The sequence below is a fragment of the Numenius arquata genome, chromosome 14 (genome assembly GCF_964106895.1).
Source record: "Numenius arquata chromosome 14, bNumArq3.hap1.1, whole genome shotgun sequence".
Lineage (NCBI taxonomy): Eukaryota > Metazoa > Chordata > Aves > Charadriiformes > Scolopacidae > Numenius > Numenius arquata.
In genome coordinates, this window is record NC_133589.1 from 7,142,373 (window position 1) to 7,161,379 (window position 19,007).

A 19,007-nucleotide genomic window follows, 5' to 3' on the forward strand; every position below is an offset into this window, starting at 1 on the left:
CGCGGGCAGGCGGCCCCGCTCCGGGAAGGCGCCTGCGGCAGCTCTTCCGGGCGCTGCGGGGCTGCTCGGGGCAGCGCCGGGGGATGCCTCCCGCTGCCGTGTCTTCTGCCGCCTCGTTCCCTTCCCTTGGGCCGTTTGTGCGTTGGTTTTTAAACAACGTAGGTGCTAGCGTGGTTTTTCAGGTGCACAGGGGAGCTCGTGTCTCCCCTCTGGTGGTGTTGGGTCCCCGCTGAATCCTGTCCGCGTCTTGCTTTCTTCACCCCGGCTGCCTTCCCTTGGGCTGCTTGGCGTACCTCGTCGCAGGGTGTGCTGAGTTCTCTCTTCTCTCTTTTTCTGCTCCATTACTTGCCCGACTCGGGGCACGTGTTGCTGATGGTTCTCTCTTGATTTCCCTGTAACCTCATTTCCTTATGCTTTGGTTTTACGGCTTGTGCAATGTAGGCTATTTGGTGGTAGGTCTCCGTAACTGCCCCGAGGCAGTTGCGCACCTCGGAGCAGGCAGTGAAACTGCGCTATCGTCTTCTCATTTCAAACATGCTCTTTAGTTCTGCCTTATTGTGCTGCCCGCTCGCAGCTGCTGTTCCTCTGACAGACTTGCTGTCAAACGCTTTTCTCCAATTTGGTCTGTGACCCGATGATCCTGGTGTGTTGCATGGAAGCCAGAAGTGAGGACCTTCTTCCAGTTCAGCTTGCTTTTGAGCCCTGTTGGTGTCAAAGACAATGGCTCAGACAGGCTCTGCTGGGGGCTAATGAGTGTGGAAGAAAGCTGGTACATAAGTTAGCCGGGTTTGATACGTATGTAATGAGCCCTATCCAGGCTATTGTATCTCCCCCAGGGGGTAGGTGTGTGGTGAAGATCTCTGGCCTTGCAGTTATTTTTTCAACTTCGAAAGTTTTTCAGCTTTTTGTTGTTGCCAAACACTTTGTTTCAATCCCAGCACTTTAATTTTGCCTCTCTGTGCATCTTCACCCCAGTCATATATTCTTCTTGGTCTGTTCCAAGCAGTTAGTGTTCCTGTTAAATAGCTGTTGCGTCTTGGCTTCAGGCGTTTGTATGTAAATGACTCTTGCTTACAGCCACAGGGACGTTTGTTGGGCTTGCAGGGAGAGGGCTGAGTGAGTGACTGAAGGAAGGTTCCACAAAGCTCTTGCCGAGGAAACGTGGCATGAGAATGTCAACCACTTCCATGACAGCCTTTACACGGTTCCCTGGGAGCTGTGTGAGGAGGGGAGGTGGTTCACAGAAAGCGCGTTGCGGTGAAGATAACCCATTGCACCACCAAAAACTGGGCTGCATTGTGTCAGGTGCTATATAGGCATCTACTAACCACAAATCCAAATTGCTGGCCGTCACCATTGACAAGGAGCGAGAGGTCAGGGCTGTTCTCATGGCACACCTCAAAAGAGTTTTGGGATTTCCTAAGCATCGAGCAGGGAACTGTTGCAATCTGCCGTGTCCCTTTCCAAGTCCTGGGGTCCCCCACCCTGGGCACTGCTGTCTCAAGGAAGGCTGAGAAAGGCCAGGGTAAATCCAGCCACGACAACACAGAAAGCTCTAGCTTTGTGGTTTGGTTTGCTGCAGTGTGCGGGGTTGGTCCCGAGCAGCGCTGAGCATTTTTGCAGCTTCAGTTGCCTTCAGCTGGTGTTCAGCAGTTAGTCACCTCATGGGCTGAGTGTTTGCCTGTTCTGTGGGACCTTCCTAGCCCCAGCTAGCCATCAGTGTGGCATTTTCTGAAGCGTGATCATACCTGCCTCGCAGGTTGTCTCAGCCAAGCCTAGCTGTGCCAGAAGAAAGGCTTTTGTCAGAAAATCCTTCCTTGTTTCACTAAGTACTAAGATTACATGGACAAGTGCAGTCTATCAGAACTCTTCCCTCTTGATTTTTATGCCCCTTGTCTTCCCTGGCTGTACACCTTTGCCGTGGGCATGATGAGGCACATACTGGCATGTCCCCTTGCCCATGGGTTGCATTGGGGGACATAGTGGCTGCCTGGGCCAAGGGAGAAGGCGGGTGGTTGCTCACAGGGGTTTGTGTCACCCTTTTTTCAAGCTCAGCAACTCCTCCAGGAGTCCAGGGCAGTGGCACCCCAACGTACCCACTGTCTGCTCTGCCTTCAGTGCAGTTCAGAGCTTCATCAGGGTTACTTTGCTGCTTTTAATAAGGTGTAAAAGCTGCAGGAGGTGTATTGGGTGCTGGAGTGGGGCGAGAGCTCTCTATGCAGTGCCTGCTCCTGGGAGAGGCTCAGCCATGGGAGCACGTTGTTCTCCTGTGTGTGGTGGGTGTCCTGACAGAAGTCCCCCGCTGTCAGTGCTTGTCTTTCAGGCGAGCTCTGGTCACTAGCCCAGGAAAGCTCTGCCTTTTTGTGGCAATTCTTGTTAATTGGATTGCCCACGATCGTCTCCACAAGCCAAGACTGAGTTGCTGTTTGTTAGGCTGCTTGATATTCAGTATTTTGAATAGTTTGGAAACTACCTAAAGAGGATGAGAAACTCAAACTCCCTTTAAACTGAGCAATGGACTGTCCTGTCCCTGGAGATTTCTCTGATCAGAGGAAGAAATCTGTGTGTGCTAAGAGAGTGGTTGTTTTTTCTGCACTAGCCTAAACCTCTTCAGTCTCAGAGCAGCCAGGGAAAAACTGGGAGGCAGCACTGAGATTGGCTAAGCTGTGGGATTTTCCAGCTGAATTTACATATCGCCCACTGCTCTGCATGCCTTTCTGTTTACATCACTTAAGAGCGATACACACATACACGCACACAGATAGCGGAAGAGACATTTAGACCGAGGAAAAGCCTGCCCACAGCTCAGGAACTTGGTCATGGTGGCGTCTCGATGGGCTTTGCCGCTCCGTGCCGGCTTGGATGGTGAGTTTCCTCCAAGGTAAAATGTTTGCCCCGGGTGCTGGAGGTCAGGGCTGTGTCAGCGGCGTTCCCCGGGAGGCTGCTGTGCTTTAGCGATTGTGGACAGTAGTGAGGGAGGAACTGTTTTCATACCGGTGTCTAGATCTCAGTGGAGAAGCAGGAGGTATCTGGAATCCAACACCAGTTTAGAAGTGGGTGCCTGTTGCCTGTCCAACGAGCCGGAGCTGTGTTATGCTGATTTTGTGGTCCTTCAGAGTGACCTTTGCAAGGATGTGTAACGCTGGACTGTGCAGCCACCCGGCAAGTGTTTCCTGAGGTTGCTTTTGGTGGTTTCAGAAATGGGAAGTCCTTGATATTCTTTAGGTGAAGTTGTGAGCAAAGCAGCCGAGTTTGTGAGAAGAGGCAGTACCTCTCACTGCCTCTCCCTTGCATCCCAAGTCATCGTGGCTACAGGACAGTTACTAATGGTACTTCAGGGGAGTAATTTAAATACAGCTTTGCCAGCATGGTGTTAGGTGGTTGTGGGACACTGAATAGTGCTTCTGTCTGAAAGTTGTCAGTAGATTTGCCGTGGTGGAAGTATCCACATCCACTGACTTCTTCAGGCATCAAGGATTCAGTGCTTGTTTATCAAAGGGCAGGACATCACTAGTTTGATCACATTTTGCCCAGCTCGTGTGCTACCTGTGAAGCACTACAGTCTTCTCCCTTTCTCAGTCTCTGGTTAACACTCCCTAGCACTGAGTGTAGCTGTCTCTGCTCTCCGGCTTGTTCTCAGTGGCAAAGTCCAAGGAAACTGTACAAAAAAAAAAAAAAAGCAGGTGATTGAAATTTACTGTGATTTTGTTTTTTGTTTGTGTGTTAGTTTGTGTCTGTCTTTTTTTTTTTTTTTTTTTTTGTGAAGGAGCTGATGCATTACAGATGGATCTTTAAAGTGATCTCATTGCACCCAGAGGGCAAGCAAGAGCGTGTCATAAAGTTTCAAAATTTTGGAGGATGTTGGGGGAGGGTGGAAAGAGAGGGTGGAAGTGATACTGTGTGTATTTTGAGTGGTGATTATGGTCTCAGGTTTCCTATTACTTTAATCTGGAAAAATCCCATAATGTGATAGGAGGGGTTAAACCTTTCCAGAGAAGCGCAGCCACCAGTAAGGCCAAGCAGTGTGAAAAGCCCTCAGTGCCTGCACAGCAGTTGGGGAACGAAGTAGAGAAGAAAATTTTGATGGCCTTGGGTATAGCAGGGTGGCTCCAGGAAAGGAGAATGCAGCAGGTGAGACACATTTTCCTCTGGCTTCCTTGGGGGACATGGGGTGCGGTGTCTGCTAAAAACTTAGTACATTTATTGGTGTTTGATTCCTTTCCCAGGCCAGCTCAGAGCAGGCTTTTGAACTTTGGTAAATTACCAGCCGAGGGTGGGACTGGGATGGCTGAGGATGGATTAATTTCTGGTTTTCATGGGCAAGTCTCTTGGTCACAGCCTTGCTGAGGTGCTCGTGTCGGCACTGCGTGGGGTGGAGGTAAAAGGTGCCCAAGGAAGCTCAGGATCTCTTTGTACAGGGGATTTCTGTGTGAGCCCTTGCTGCTCCTGAACTGATCAACCAAGACTGAAGCCCTCCAAAACAGAGGCTTTGCTTCCTCAGCCACTGTCCTTCCAGGACAGAGGCTGAATCTCTCCATAACCCAGACCTTGCTGCTGACCTGGCATGTGTTAGAGCTTTTTTTTTTTTAAAATGAGTTGCAAGCCCATCTATCGGCTGGATTTCTGCAGACCAGATTGCAGCAGGGAAGCCAGCAGCAGAACCTCAGCCAGCCCGCAGGACCCCGTGGCATCTCGGTAGCTGCTTGCTCTCTCTGTCAAGCAAGGCAGAGGAGGACCAGTTAGCACCAGTTCTGCTGTGATTTGTGTAGGGGACTATTTGCAGCTCTTGAAGCATGGTATCTTGTATCACGACCTGCCTTGCACAGAGGAGGTGGCTGTTCCCTCTCAAGAAACAGTAGCAGGACTGAGGTTTTGTCTTGGAGGGGTAGGAGGTTGTTGGTTTGGGGGTTTGGTTGGGTTTTTTCCTTTTTTTCTTAAACAAATCAAGAGTTTAATAACGTGAACGCCCCAAATGGGTCTGTTCTTTGAATGAGGATGTGGGAAAGACCACAAGCTGTGAAAGGAGCGGCGTGCAGCACTGTAATTTAGGGCAAACTTTTAAAGCACCTTTTGATTAAGAGCCTTGTGTGGAAGAGCTCTGAGGCCGTTTCTGCCAGCCTGGCCACCCAGCAGTGACCACTGAGCCAAGACAAGCCAGTCTCGGTTGCAGAGGTTGGGCACTACTGAACCCTGGTCTGGGGCCTTAAGCATAAGAAAAATGGCGTAGTGGGTGGATACTTACAGGTTTCCTAAAATGGAAGTGAAGCCTCAAGTGTAGCTTTTGTGTCATGGAAACAGAATTGAACACTGGCCTCTGTTGTAACTTGATTTTAGGTTTTTGGGAAAAATGAGATGCTTTGTTCCACCAGAACAATCACTTTTGATTGAGTTACAAGCACATTTGAAAGTTACTGCTTCAGGTTTTAACATGAAGTACTGCAAAAAGTTTTTCTATCCCAAGGACTCATTACCCTTTAGGAAAAGCACCTACTACAAAATGATTTCCCTTTTCTGAACTGCATTTGCACAAAGGAATGACAGTGTTCAAACAGCTGTTGAATGTGTTCTCTCAACTTTGCAGTCAATTGAAGTGCTGGTAAAAGTAGCAGCAATTAAAAATATCACTTTTATTTTTATTGATGACAGCTCAGTACAATTATGGTCTCAGTTTAAGTAGCTCAGAAAAGTTTGTATGACATTCAAGAGCAATGCAAAGACTTGTAAACAGTAAAAAGATTCTTTCTGTTCCGCAGAAGCAAAGAGCCCCCCCCAGATGGAAGTGCCATGCTCTGTTGGTAAGGCTGAACTTCTGTTTGCGTTTTATGTTCTTCTAGCACTGACTGCACTTCTGGGAATACGCCACTGGCCTTAGAGAGGTCACCCTAGGAATAAGAAATGCCTTGCCGTGTGAGAGCATTGCCTGCCTAGCCCCAGTTCCGTCTTCAGCAGTTATGAAAATGGATGCTATAAACGAAGAGCACAGGAATCTGATCGCTTTCTACCATCCATTTGCCTCATATTTTCCCACCGCTCAGAGTAGTTGGATTAGGGACTGCATCCCATTGGTCGTTTTATTTGTCAGTCCCTGAAATTTCTCGAACTACGCTGTAGCCTTTTTCCAAAGCAACGAGCAGAACTGCTACAGCACTCGGGAGACAAGTACATCAAGGTTTTATGTAGCACCCAAATGACACCCTTGCGGTTGTTCTCCACAGCTTTTGTGATGCTGCTCAGAATTTCATTGGCTTGTTTGTCTGCTGCTGTCGTCTGGGCTGAGAATTGCATCCAACTGTCCACGGAGACTCCAGCGTCTCTTTCCTGAGTTGTAGCTGCCAAGTCAGAGCTCAGCATTACATAGGCCTGCTTTACATTACTTTTACCTAGATGCATTCCTTGATATTTTTCTCCATAAAAGCTCATCTGCAACTTTAATGTCTTCTCAGCTTTGTGAGGTTCTTCTTGAGTTCTTCACCATCAACATGGTATTTGACTGCTCAAAAGAGCTTAGTGTTATCTGTGAACTTGGCGATTTCACTGTTCGCTCTTTATTCAACATCTTCATCTGTGATCTTGGAAAAGCTTATTCAGCAGTGGTTCTTGGGGGAGCCCTTGTGTAGTCTGTCTAACCTGAGGAGTGACCGTTGAGCTCCACCTTCTGCTTCCTGTCCTGTGACTGCCCTGGGAGATGTCTATCTCATTGATCTGCTGTAGCTCACGCGCTTCTTATGGCTCATGTTTTACAAGTCAGACTAGATGCTGATAAGTTCTCGTCACCACGTTCTTTAAGCCCTGTTAATGTAGTTCGCAAGTGCTTATGAATAAGTGCTATTTCCACCAGAGACACTGGCCAAAAAAGCCAGTGTGACTGTCCTGGGGTTGTCTTTGTAGAAGAGTTCGCATTTGAGCTGATGAATCTTGTCTCACTTATGCTTTGGTTGGAGATGTTCCCTTGCAGGTTACTGTTGGCCACTGAGAATTGGTTCATAGATAGAAAGTGTGGACGATGCCTTGGTGCTCCAGAAGGACAAGGTAGACGGAGCTACTGGACTGGATTTACCAGCCCTGTTACCTCCCCCAGAAGAGCCCTGGCTGTGTGAGAGCTTGTGATGCAGCTGAGGAAGGGGCTGTAGGCCACAAACGCACACCCCCTGCTTTGGGTACCTGCTTGCCTTGCCCCTGTCCCGCTGAGCTGGGCTGTTGGAGCAGCACAGAGCACTTCAGCTTTTGTAAGAGTATTTATTTCCCCAGTGATGTGCCAGTGCTCTCAAGGATGTGTAACCCTTCCCCTTCTGGCTGCGCCGGTGTAAGAGAAACAGAAGTTTGTGTCTTATGCTGTAAACACCCAGGTTGTGAAATAAAGAAATTCACATCATCCACAGCCTTTTCCCAGCTGGAGCAAGATAACCCCGTGCCTTCTCATGAGGCAGCTGCACGCATTGGCCTCGCTCTCCAGCAAACGCTCCTGCTGTGCATGGGTTTTGCCAGCCCAGCAGTTTCCGCAGGGGTGAATAACCTTAAAGACAGCTTCAATGAACTGAAGAGGGAAAAGAAGAAGAACGGAGCAGACGTAAGTCGTGTCGCTGAGCTTTATGGGCTGTTGATTGCGTAAGGCGGAGACGCTCACAGGTTTCTTGGCAGAGAGACACTGAGCGTGCTGGGCGTTGTGTCTGCCAGCCGCTCCCCAGCGGTGCCACGTCACCTGTGGGATCCAGTGCCATCCCCATGTCTCACCCTGGAGAGCAGCTGGAGCACAAACCCCACAATTGCTATTGTGCCGGCAATAGTGTGGTTCCCGCATGAAGAACCGGCTCCTAATTGGGACCAGGCAGGTTGTGATGTTTGTGAAGAACAAGATACTCTGCTATCCCTTCCCCTCAAAGCCTTGGCCTTGATCTTGGTTGTAAGGACCTCTTGCTGATGTTGGGAATAGCCGAGTGTGTGTGCGCTTTGGTGGCTGAGAGGAGGGGGGAGACCTTTGAGGTACCTGTGCCAGTCCTGCCAGACCCCTCTTGTGGGCAAACTCTTCAGCCCGGGCCAGAGTATTAGCAGGTCCAGTGGCCCTGGGGGTGATTCCCCTCCTTGATTTGAGGCGCAGTGCTGGGGTTGGCAGCAGCCTGAAGCAGCCAGCAGAAAACCGCTCCATTGCTGATCCTGTTGGCCTCTGCAGTGGGTCCCGAGAGGGAGCACTGATTTCCTCTGCTATCTCCGCAACCACTGGCAGTTGGATTTTTCCTTGCCTGGAGTACTAAAGTAGGAGTCTTAAAGCTTTTTCTTCTTGCTGAGTCTCAAAAGCCTGAGTTGATTCCTGTGGTGTGCAAATGCTGAAACCTACCCTTTCTTTTCCCTCGCATCTGGTTACTATCAGCTGTGTGATTTAGCACATAGTGGGTCCCCACAGCTTCCTTTTTCCAGGGTAGGCTTTTTCCCTTCTTTTTTTACTGTCAAACCCACTAAAGTTGCATGTTAAAAAAAAAAAAAAAGGAGATAATAAAAATTAACTCCAGGCAAGGAGAGTGTGGATCACAGGCTGGGTTCCCAAGCTGATCTTCAGATGTGTGGGTCCACGTGTGCCTCTCTGGTTTAGAGGGCAGCCCTGTGCTGTTGTGCTGTCAGGACATACAAGTTCTTTCAACAGTTCTTGTCATTTTAGAGCAAGTGGAGCCTGTCCTCTCACTGCAGGTGTCAGGGTGCCTCTGCAATCCGCTTTGCTGTAAATCATAACCTGACCCTGTAGGGTCCTGGGCTGGAAAATTGGGAGAATGTTTCCAGCGAGGGCTTTTCACCCGATGCTCTGTGCAGCTGCTGAAGATGCTCAGAGTATTTCTGGAGCCCGTTTGTATTTGGGCCTCTGAGAAGGACTTCGCAGCCCAAAGGATTCCTTCTAGGAAGGAATTTTTTTTTCCTTCTAGGTCACAGAGCGTGTGTGTTTTGTAACACAAAATATTTGATACTTTCACTGTGTCGTGGTCTGTATCTCCTCGGGGGCACGGTTCTGCTCAGACCCTGCAGGCTGAGGAGCTCTGTCTGTTCTCGGAGCACGGGCAGGAGCTGCCCGTGGCCGGTGCAGGGTCCCCCAAGGAGGAACACCGGCCACCCGGGAGGTATGCTTGTCCTCTGGGCCTGGGAGCACAGGACAACGTGGCTGGCAGCGTTCAGATGCCAAGCCAAGGTTCAGAGATCTGGTGGAGATTTTTCCAAGTGCTGTAGGAAGCCTGTATTGATGTCAACAATGCCAGCTCTTTTCTGCCTTCTTTTAACTTCTTTGGTAACGGTTGGAAAAGGCCTTTCTCAGTATCTTTTGGAAGAGAGCTTGAGATGTGAAGGAGCTGTCAGACAGTGCTCTGGAGAGATGTCTGCTCTGTTGCAATGCTTCCTATATATGGTGGTTGCAGGGATTTGGGCTGAAATCAGATATTCATGCGGTGGCTGGTGTTCTGCAGCCTGGCTGATATTCTACTCGACATTTTTTCCATTGCTCACATTCCTCTGGTTTCTGTTCAGAGAAGACACGAAGCAGGCTCCCTGCTGCTGCTTGCAGGTAGGTTGCTCAGCCAAGCTGCAAAGCGCAGGACATGCTTCTAAACTATGAGTGGAAAATCCCTGTGTTCCAGCCTGTGTTCCCTTCCTCGCTTTGGATTTATCCAAGATCTGTTGAAGATGGAAGGCGTTTTGCATCCGTTTCAGTGGGGCTTTGGGACAGGCTGAAACTGGAGATGTGCCTCCTGAATGCCTCTCAGCAGTAAGCAGTTCTGTGGCCTGCTGGGTCACACCAGCAGTGACCACATCACGGTGGACACCTCCTACCCTGCACAGAAGTTTCAAAGGCAGTTATTTAAAGGGTCATGCTTATCCTTGGCTGGCAGGCCATAACTCACTGATTGCAGTAGCTTAAGTGCCTGTTTGTTGTACATCTGATCCTACATTTAATGATATTACAAAACTACTCAAACCGTTAGTTGTCCTCGTTCTTGGTTTTTCCTGTCTCTTTATGCTACAAAGTGAGTGCTTTCCCATTGCTTTTTTGAGTCTCCATCTGTTACATTTGAAGGCAGTACATACCCTGAAAATGAGAGGGGAGTGAAGCTTTTGCCTGTGTCTCCAGACAGCCTGCAAGTCCTCCACAAGGACGGGCTTTCTCTCTTTCCATCTGGGAAACACAGTTTGCCTTAAAACCCCAGTAGGAATATTTGATATGCCGGGTTCCCTTAGTGCTGTCATGATGGGTGAGGTGGGAGCATATCCCTGCTCTTGTCTTGGGAGTAGTGTAAAACAGAGGGTGTTTGAGTAGATGCTGCTGAGTTTCTCTGAAGAAATCATGAATTCATGGCCCTTCTGAAAAGGAAGTCCCTCCATTTCCACCCTAATGTGGGAGGAGGAGAATGCTGAATCCTTTCTCCAGAGGAGTTTGGTGAGCTTAGCTGTATTGTTAAACATACGGAGCTGTAGGGATACGTGCATGTTACTAGACATGAGATAATGCAACCTTGCGATGGGAAATCACGGGAAATGTGGCAGCCTGTCATCACTCATGGAAGTACTTGCTGTATGTTATTTATGAGGGCTGCATCATCTGAGGGTCCCAGCAAAGGTGGAGACCCTTTTGTGCACAATATCCAGATGAAAGTTCTTTCATCTTCAAGCTTTATAGTCCAGATACGCTGTGCAGAAGAGAGAAACTAAAGAGACTTTAGGGAGGTTAAAGAGGACTAAAGAGACTGCAGGGAGGAAGCAGAGAGCCCCAGTGGCTTTCCCACGGTTGTGAGGGGCTGAGTGGGGTTCAGATCTCAGGGGGCCATGGCCAGTGTATTACCCAAAAGCTTTGTCTTCCCTCTTTCCTGCTGCCCACCCTCCTTGTTCCTTCTGCTGTCTGTGCTGTAAGGAACTACTGAAAGGAATAAAAGGATGCTGATGGCCAATGCCAAACTTCTCTTCTCTGCTTGCTGGAGCCCAGCTTTAAGCTCGGCAGGTCTCCATGATGCAGCAGCACAACACTACTTCATTCCTGCTGTTCTTGAGACAGCTCCAGCAACTCTGCTTAGCATCTCCTTAGGGATCTGGCATTTGCAAACAGCCAGGACAGTGCTTTCAAATGTGTGGAAAACATTATCCAGATCCCTGTTTTTAAGATGGTCTTGGGTTTGGTTTTGAGGGTTTTGTTTGTTTGGTTTTTTTGGTTGGGGTTTTTTCGTTTTAGTTTTAGACTGTAACTTTTTTTGAGAGTTTAGACCTGAGCGGTGATTCCCTGGGCTGTGCAGCTGCTGTGCTCTGCCTGCCTGAAGAACCGCAGCAAGCGAGCAACACCAAGTACTGTGTCAGACGTGGCTGAGCTGTTGGCCGTTTGCAGAGCACTGGCCGAGGACATCCCAAGCATCGCCTTCACAGTGTTTGAAATGTGAGTGCAGGACGCGACCGGCCCCATGTGCAGCAGCCCCGCACTGGCGCTCGCCGGGGAGGTGGGTATGTTCTTGGGATGAGACTAAGGAAGCCCTGGGAAAGTCCCAGGTCACAGCTATGTTGTGTGATTGTGTCTCTGTGAGCCTCAGTTCCCTTTCTGTAAAAATCACAGTGGTCTCCTTTAGGAAGAGCTTGGAGATTTAGGACTTGCCACCCTCAGATAAACCCAATTGCTAGGAACACCTAAGACACTTCACCTCCCCAAAAGCTGGAAATGTGAGCAGCAAAATGAGAGTGCGAAAGCCTGGCCAGAGCAGTGCCATCTCTGCCAGGGCCAGATGCAGGGACTGATTGCAGGCATCTGCGGGGTGTTTCTTCCCAGGCTCCCTTCGCTGGTGAATGGCTCTCGTCCTGCAAAAAGGGATTTGGGTTGTGTCTTAGTAAACTGTTTTTGGCCTGTCTGTCCTCACTGCAGATGTCTGTCTGGTCTGTCTGTTTAGCCCTTGGACTCTGCTGCTGGCAGTGAGAGTACCAAGACTTAACTATACCTTGGACAGAAAGGGGTCTCTTAATCAGGATCCTTCCTGAGCAGGTTGTTCGTGGAGCACAGGGTCCCTGTCTCCGTGGCCAGACTGGGACAGCCTGCAAGTGCCATCCTTCAGCTGCAGGGATGAAGGGGCAGCTTGGAAGGAGAGCTCAGTGCCCTGCTGAACCCTAGTCTTCTCTGAAGGAACTCCTGCTCAAGCCAGAAACATCTTTGTATGATGGCAGAGAGGAGGTGCAGCTCCTTCCTATGGGTACCCTGGCTCCGAAGGAGACTCATTGAGAGCATCTTGTCAGATGTGCTGGGACAACAGCATAATTTTGTGCCCTGAAGCCAGGATCAGGTTTCAACAGAGGTTAAAGACAGCAAACTCCATGTGTTTCTGCAGATTATTATTGTGTAATACTTGACTTTGCAAACTTGAACCTAGTAAAAAACTGTAAACCACGGAGGAAGAGAAATAAGCCCCTCTCCTGACTTCTATGGGGAGAGGGTTTCTCTTTCTGGTTGATGATCCAGATTTTGCTGGTTGTTTCTGACCGGAATCTGGGAGGGAGATTGAAAATCGCAAACATGTTACTTGAATTAAGGTTTCTTTCATGGTTTCCTTGACCGTGATGGAAAGGATTCCTTTGATGCAAATATAACTAAATCAAACATGGGATTTTTGCTTTCTGCTAAGATCTAGCCCTGGCTTTTGTGTTCAGCAGTACAGCCGGGGGCTTCTGAGTTAAATAGCAAAACTCCCAGTGAGTTCTTCACGGGAATGGGACGAGGTCTGTGCTCATCACCCTTTTGAATATGAGGCAGCCTTATTCTCTGGGGATATTTAGGCTTTGGTTTCCTTACCTGGAAGTGCCAGAAAGCCTGGCACAACCTGTCCAGGAAAGAAGCTCCCTTGGAGGAATCCCTTTCTGCCACCCCAGCTGACGAGGATGTGGGGCTGCTGAGTTCCCAGGGCACCTCTTCCTTCATCTGGGGGTGGGTGTTCCTGGAGGGAGGAAGGCAGTCACAACCCCTTGTGCTAAAGCAAAGATTGAATGTGCTTGGAAGGTGGTCTGAGCTGCAAAGCTGTGAGTGAACAAACTCCCTGGGCTCTGGAGTCCCGGCCAGCTCAGCTTGAGCCTGACAGTTAATGGGATAAGGGTTTTAGTGGTGTAGCTTTACATCCAGAGACCTTTTCTGCCCTCCATGCACTCAGGCACACTGAGTTCTCCGGCACATTGAAAGATCAGGCTTGTATCTGTGGCCTCTGCCAAAATCCTTCTGCCTGCCATGGTGCGGTCTGTTCTGTGCTTGCTTTTGCTGTGTCTTGTGGAGGGGGCTCCCTTTTAGGACCCTGCTTATTAATCACCGCTCTGTGCAAAGGGTTTTGGGAAGCAGCAAGTAACGTGCTTTCTGAACTACACTCAGACGAGGGATACAGAGCCTGCATAGGACTCTTCTCTGCTGGGACTGTCAGTCACAGCTGGTACATAGACTCATTTTTAAAATATTGATGTGTATGGTGATCAGTGGAATGCTGTCTGTCTTAGAGTAGTCTCCTGAGAAGTCTCATCTGCTCTTAAAATAGTTGTGTCCTTGTAAAAGCAGCTAATGATTATGGGTATTCCAGTATTTGGGTGATTAAAGGGTCATTTTAAAAGATACTATATCTTTAGAAAATGCTGAACACTCATCCAGGAATGATTTGAAGAAACCTGACTTTGACCTTGTGTTTTGCTTCTGAAAATCCAGGTTTATGTGAGCTTAGGTAAATACTTGGACTTAATGCTACAGGAGATTGTTCTCTGAGCCCAGGAAAATATGTACAATGAACTTAACTCTCTTTCTGTCTTTCTTCTTCCACAGAGCAAACTTCCCATGACTAACAAATGCTGGCCTAGATTATGAGCTCAAACAAGAACGCTCGCTACAATCGTTTCTCCAGTGGCACAACAAACATCACTACTTCTGAAAATACCAACGGGGTAAGGCTCGGTGGTGTTGGCAGAGGATAGGGGCTAGGGCTGCTCCTTATGTTCTCATCCTTTCTTTTGAGAAAATGAAGATGTCTTTTGAAAATATGGTACTTTCTTGCCTATTAAAAATCGCAATATCCACAGATAGAAGTTGGGAATATATATGTACATTTTTTCACCAGTTCAGGGAAGGTGGTGAGCCCTTGGGCTGTGCTGCAGTGATACGCACTGACCTTCATTTTGTCAATATTTCAGACAAGAATGGAAACAACTTTTGGTCCAGCCTACTCTGCTGTGACAACCATCACAAAGGGTGAGTGTATTTCATGCATTGAGCTTCTCCCCAGAGCACTGCATGTGATTCCTACTGTTTTTTGTTGTTGTTGTTTTACAGGTCATAAAGCTGTTGGGAGAATCACTGTGTTCATTACAGACAGGTGCCGAGGTGCTGGTTTTAGTATTATGCAGCCCAAGTGTTATTTAATCATGGCATCTGATCACCAGGCGTGATGGAAATGAGCATGCACAGAAATTTTCTCCCATTAGGCAGACTTAACAGTACCACTGGGAAGCCTTTGCTGAAATTAGGGTAGTACAACAGGGCTCGATAGAGAGCTCAGTCCCAAATCTTATCTCTGAATTCTCATGCAATCATTACGAGCGCTGAAAATTCTCATCTTCACTCTGTGCCTGACTGTGTGTCACTCTGGACACTTTGGTAAGACCCCCATGGCCATTTTTAACTCAGACAGGAGGGGGTGCAAGTGTACATGCCCATTTAAAATCCTGGTGCTTTGTTCCTCAAAGCGCAGCAGGTGAGGAATCTGAGCCCTGACACGTGGTGTGAGATCTGTTTTCATTTTGGAATAAAAATACCCTTACTTTAGTAAAGATAAACTGTGGCACTTCACACTGATTTAGATGAGGAAACGAACGTCTGCCTGGGGGAAATGTTTGGATTACATTTCTACAGCCCTCTGGTATCTATATAGTTTTTGACTCCTGAATCTTTACATTCAAAATGTTATACACGTCAGTAATATGATCTTTAAACAAATATCTCCAGTTTAATTTAGCACGCTTTGCTTGTGCTGCAAGAACATCCCGACCTCCCTTGATCGAAGCAATTTTTCTTGGTTACTGAAATATGTGGGAGTATGAGGTTTCCTCTTAATAGTATTTTTAACCTGTGGACCTGGTAGAATATTATCCATGTTCTTTTCTGGGTGAGCTGCCTTCAAAGGGCTGCGTGCATTTCAGCAAGCTATTGGAGATCGGGGTTGTTCTGCCTGCACTGATATGTCCAGGTCAAGAACTGGAGTTGGGGAATCCATAGGCTTTTCCAAGGAACGTTTACAACTACAGGGACTGACCTGTAGCTCAGAAATATTACTGAGGAACCTAAATGCTTGCTTTTAATATTTTTTTTTCATTTTTTTTTATTTGCTTTAAAGCTGACGGGACCAATACTTTTAAACAGCATCGTCGGACCCCATCCTCCTCCAGCACACTCACCTACTCCCCACGAGATGAGGATGATGGCATGGTAGGTGTTGCCAGGAGCCCCCCTGCTGTCTGGCTGAGCTGATTATCTGTCAAATGAGAGATGTCTGGTGCTCCTCTGGACTTCTCTGCCCGCCTCATCATTCCCATGCACGGCGTTATGTCGGAGGCAAATGTCTGCACCAGAGGCAGGACCAGCCTCAGCATTTCCTGGCTGCTCCCATGGTTGGTGCAGTGGGGAAGCAGAGCCCGCTCCTGACCTGGGGCTTTAGGTTGGCACCGTTAGGTGCTTGCATGAGGTGAGCAGCGTGCTCTGGATCTCCTGAGCTTGGGAGAAAACGCAGCTACTGTCAGCGATGTCTGGCTGCGGCTCTGGCTGAAGCCAGTCAGTCTTGATCAGAGCGTGTTGGATGGACCATCCAGCAGCACAGCTGGCCCTGCAGTTATGACCAGAAAATCCATTCCTCTTTCAACCTCCAGATGGGGCTTCTGACCACAGGGAGCACATTTGAAACCTGCAGAGTGGGATGTTGGACACCACAGACTGTTCTCGGCTGCTGGGGATTACATCATCAGGGTCTTCTCACACAAACCATTCCCATGTCTTGCGATATCTTTGCAGAAAAGGACTTCCCAATTTTGTGCCCACCTTTCTCATTCATCACACTCACTTCTGAGTAACTTCTTTGGGGGGAGTTTAGTGATCCAACAGGCCTCAGGTTAGCTGCTTAAAGAGAAATTAAATCAGCTAAATCTATCAAATGAAGAACAGCAAGAGCAAAGCAAACCTCAGTGAATGGGCAGCTCTGAGGCCTTGATCTTCTCCTATTCCTGGTGCTTCAGCCACATCTCATAACCACAAGCTCCTATTTAGATTTAAGTATAGGGAGTAGACTTTGTCAGGTTACAAGATGCAGCTTCCAAGCCAGGGATGAATGGATCGTTGCTGCTGCTGAAGTTAGACACTAGCGGAGACTGGGGTCAGCAACAGTATGGAGCTACAACACTTCTTAAAACAAATTTGACACCAGATCGCAAAGAGCTTTATTGTCAGCATCCCATAAAGTTCCTTCTGGTGCTCAGAGATCTTGCTGGTTTTTATGTGAGCGTGTGTTTGTTTTTTCAAAAAGTCCTTTGAACATTTGCCTCGTGTCCTTGGCAAATGCAGCTCTCCATCACATCACTGACCCCGTGGAGCTGGGCCACTGTTCCAGGAAGCCCTTGGCTGTCAGCACTGATCCTGTGGGCTGTGCTCACTGCACCCTTTTCCAGAGGAGCAGGGGATGCTGGGGACACTACATTTCCTTTGAAAACTACAGGGTGGCAAATTGAGATGTGCAGCCAAGAACAGGAGAGGTCTCTCCTAGGACCTAGCCTCAGTCCTCTTGGACAGTCTCAGCTCACCTTCCCTGGACTAATAAATATTCTTAAGCAAAAATAGCAAGAGGGTTAATGAGTGGTTCAGGAGGCAGCCTGCAGCCCTGGGTGCTAACAAACAAACCAGAAGCACCACAGCCCTGCTCTGCCTGCTGCTGCAGACAAACTCTCACTAACCCTTTTAGGAAGCTTCCTTTGCTTTTTCAAGAAATAACCTGGGATTTCCCTTCCTTGTCACTACGTTTTCCCTTCTCCAGAAGCTGCCAAGGGCTTGTCAGCCATCAGAGAGACAACTGGAAGAGGAGTCAGAGCCCTCCTGTGACCTCTGTCACCCCTCTTTTTTTCTTTTTAAAGCTTCTGTTAATGAAACCAAAAGCAGAGCAGTGTGTTTTGTGTGCAAGGCAGGGATTATTGAGCGGCTGCTGTCATTCTTCCTGTAAACATTGTCACAGGTTCCCAGCCTTGCTGTGCCTACAGGGAGTGGGAACAAGGACTGTACTAGAACCTTCATGCGGAGGCTGCTTTTGTAGCTGACATGATGGGAACTGCACCTAAAGGTTACAGCTGAATATTGGGACAAATGTGGAAGAAGAGCTGACTGGCTGTCCAAAGTCTCAGTGGTTTACAGGGAGCTTCACCTCTGATCCAGAGGCTGGAGTGAGTTACTGGCCAGCTACAAGCTCTGTCTTCCATCAGAAGATGTTTGAGCACTCCATCCTTGGTCTGTTTGAAGGTGGGCTTGATGTTGTGTGCAGAAATAGCCCTGGCACAGCCGTGGGGAGGTGGGACCCTTCTGACAGATCTTCCCAAATCCAAGCCTAGCCGAAGCAGTGCCACTTGTGCCACCCCTCCCCTGTGGCAGGGCCTGGCGCTCCTTGGCTTTGGTGCATGTGGGTCCCTCACAACCTGGGCACAGCCTCTGCCATTCAATGTTGTCACCACAGCCCAAGTGGAGTGATCTTTCTTAGCACATCGGTTCACTCCTGTGTAGTTTACACCAGCATTAGCCCAGCCAAGACACACGTGTCTGAGCCCGCAGTGTTGCACAAGGCTGTGTCTCACACCCTTGCCCCCTGGAAGTGCTTGTGGGCTGCGGTCCCCCTCCTCTCCATCAGTGATCAACACAGGATGTTGGTCTTGATAAAACTGCCTCCCTGCAGAGCCTGCCTTTGCTGCCCTGATTTCTGTGTCACCTCCAGAATGGGAACTATGCACAGTCATTCCTGTTATTTTGATAACTTCTGTTACTAGTGGAGGAAAATAATAAAATTAACGAATACACATAAAATTGATTTACCTCATTATAACCATTCCTTCTCAAGGTTGACATATTTAGCCAATAAATATGCCTTCTTTATTAAAAAAGAGCTTTATGCTTTGGCTTCTAAGCAGGTACAGAATTACTGAGCTTCTAGGATTCCAATATCATAAAAATTAAGAAGCAGAGCAGTGTGAAGAACCAGCAAGATCCTGATCTGCTCTTCTTCTGCAGCCCAGCGAGGACTGTGCTCAGGCTGCAGCACAGTCTGTTTCTGGGGAAAACAGCAGTCTCTGAAGCTCTTCTTACATCTTTCATTGCTGAATTTCCTGACTGCCCCACTGGCCTCCTGTATTGCTTTTGTCTGTCCTTGGGTCTGATGTTACCTACTTTCCCTCAGGGCAAGCACATAAAATGCGACTCGGGAGGTTCAGATTGAACATGAGGAAAAAATGTTTTGCTTACAAGGTAGCGCAGGACAGGAACCCGGGGCAGCAGAGTCTTGTCTGTGCAGCTTTCCCCATTCCAGCTGGACAATGCCAGGGCTGACCTGGTCCAGAGCCAGGGAGAGTCCCTCTTTGAGTGGGCAGCAGGGCCAGCGATCTCCAGAGCTTCCAGACAGCGCTTTAAGAGTTTGTGCCTGTTGTAGGCTACAGCCTACAATCAAGCCACATTTAGGTGTGATGCGTGCAGGTGCAGGCAGCTTGGACATTGGTCATCTCTTGATGCTGTGTCTGAAGCTTGTGGCTTCAGTCTCCCACTTCTTTGTCAGCGCATCTGTTCTGCTCCTTGAAGACCTTTATTGTTTCTCTCTGTGCTCTTCCCAGTCTGCCAGCAGCATCTCTTCCAGAGCAACCCGGCAGTGGCTGTGCTACCAGCTGCTCTAGACCCCCAAATCCAATCACCCCATGGTCTGAAGAGTCTCCAGTTTCGCTTTGACGCCGAATCGCAGCTTGGCTACACGCTGCTG

The 19,007-nt window shown here is 48.6% G+C and overlaps 1 protein-coding gene across 1 annotated transcript in view; it reads left to right on the forward strand.

Moving 5' to 3' along the window:
• TRAF7 (TNF receptor associated factor 7) overlaps window positions 1-19,007 on the forward strand; it is a 35,724-nt gene that overhangs the window by 259 nt on the left and 16,458 nt on the right. The window contains exons 2-4 of the mRNA XM_074158271.1: window positions 13,790-13,908; window positions 14,155-14,212; window positions 15,354-15,445. Of these exons, the coding sequence (XP_074014372.1) occupies window positions 13,828-13,908; window positions 14,155-14,212; window positions 15,354-15,445 (231 nt within the window). The 5' untranslated portion in view covers window positions 13,790-13,827. The remainder of the gene's footprint in view (window positions 1-13,789; window positions 13,909-14,154; window positions 14,213-15,353; window positions 15,446-19,007) is intronic.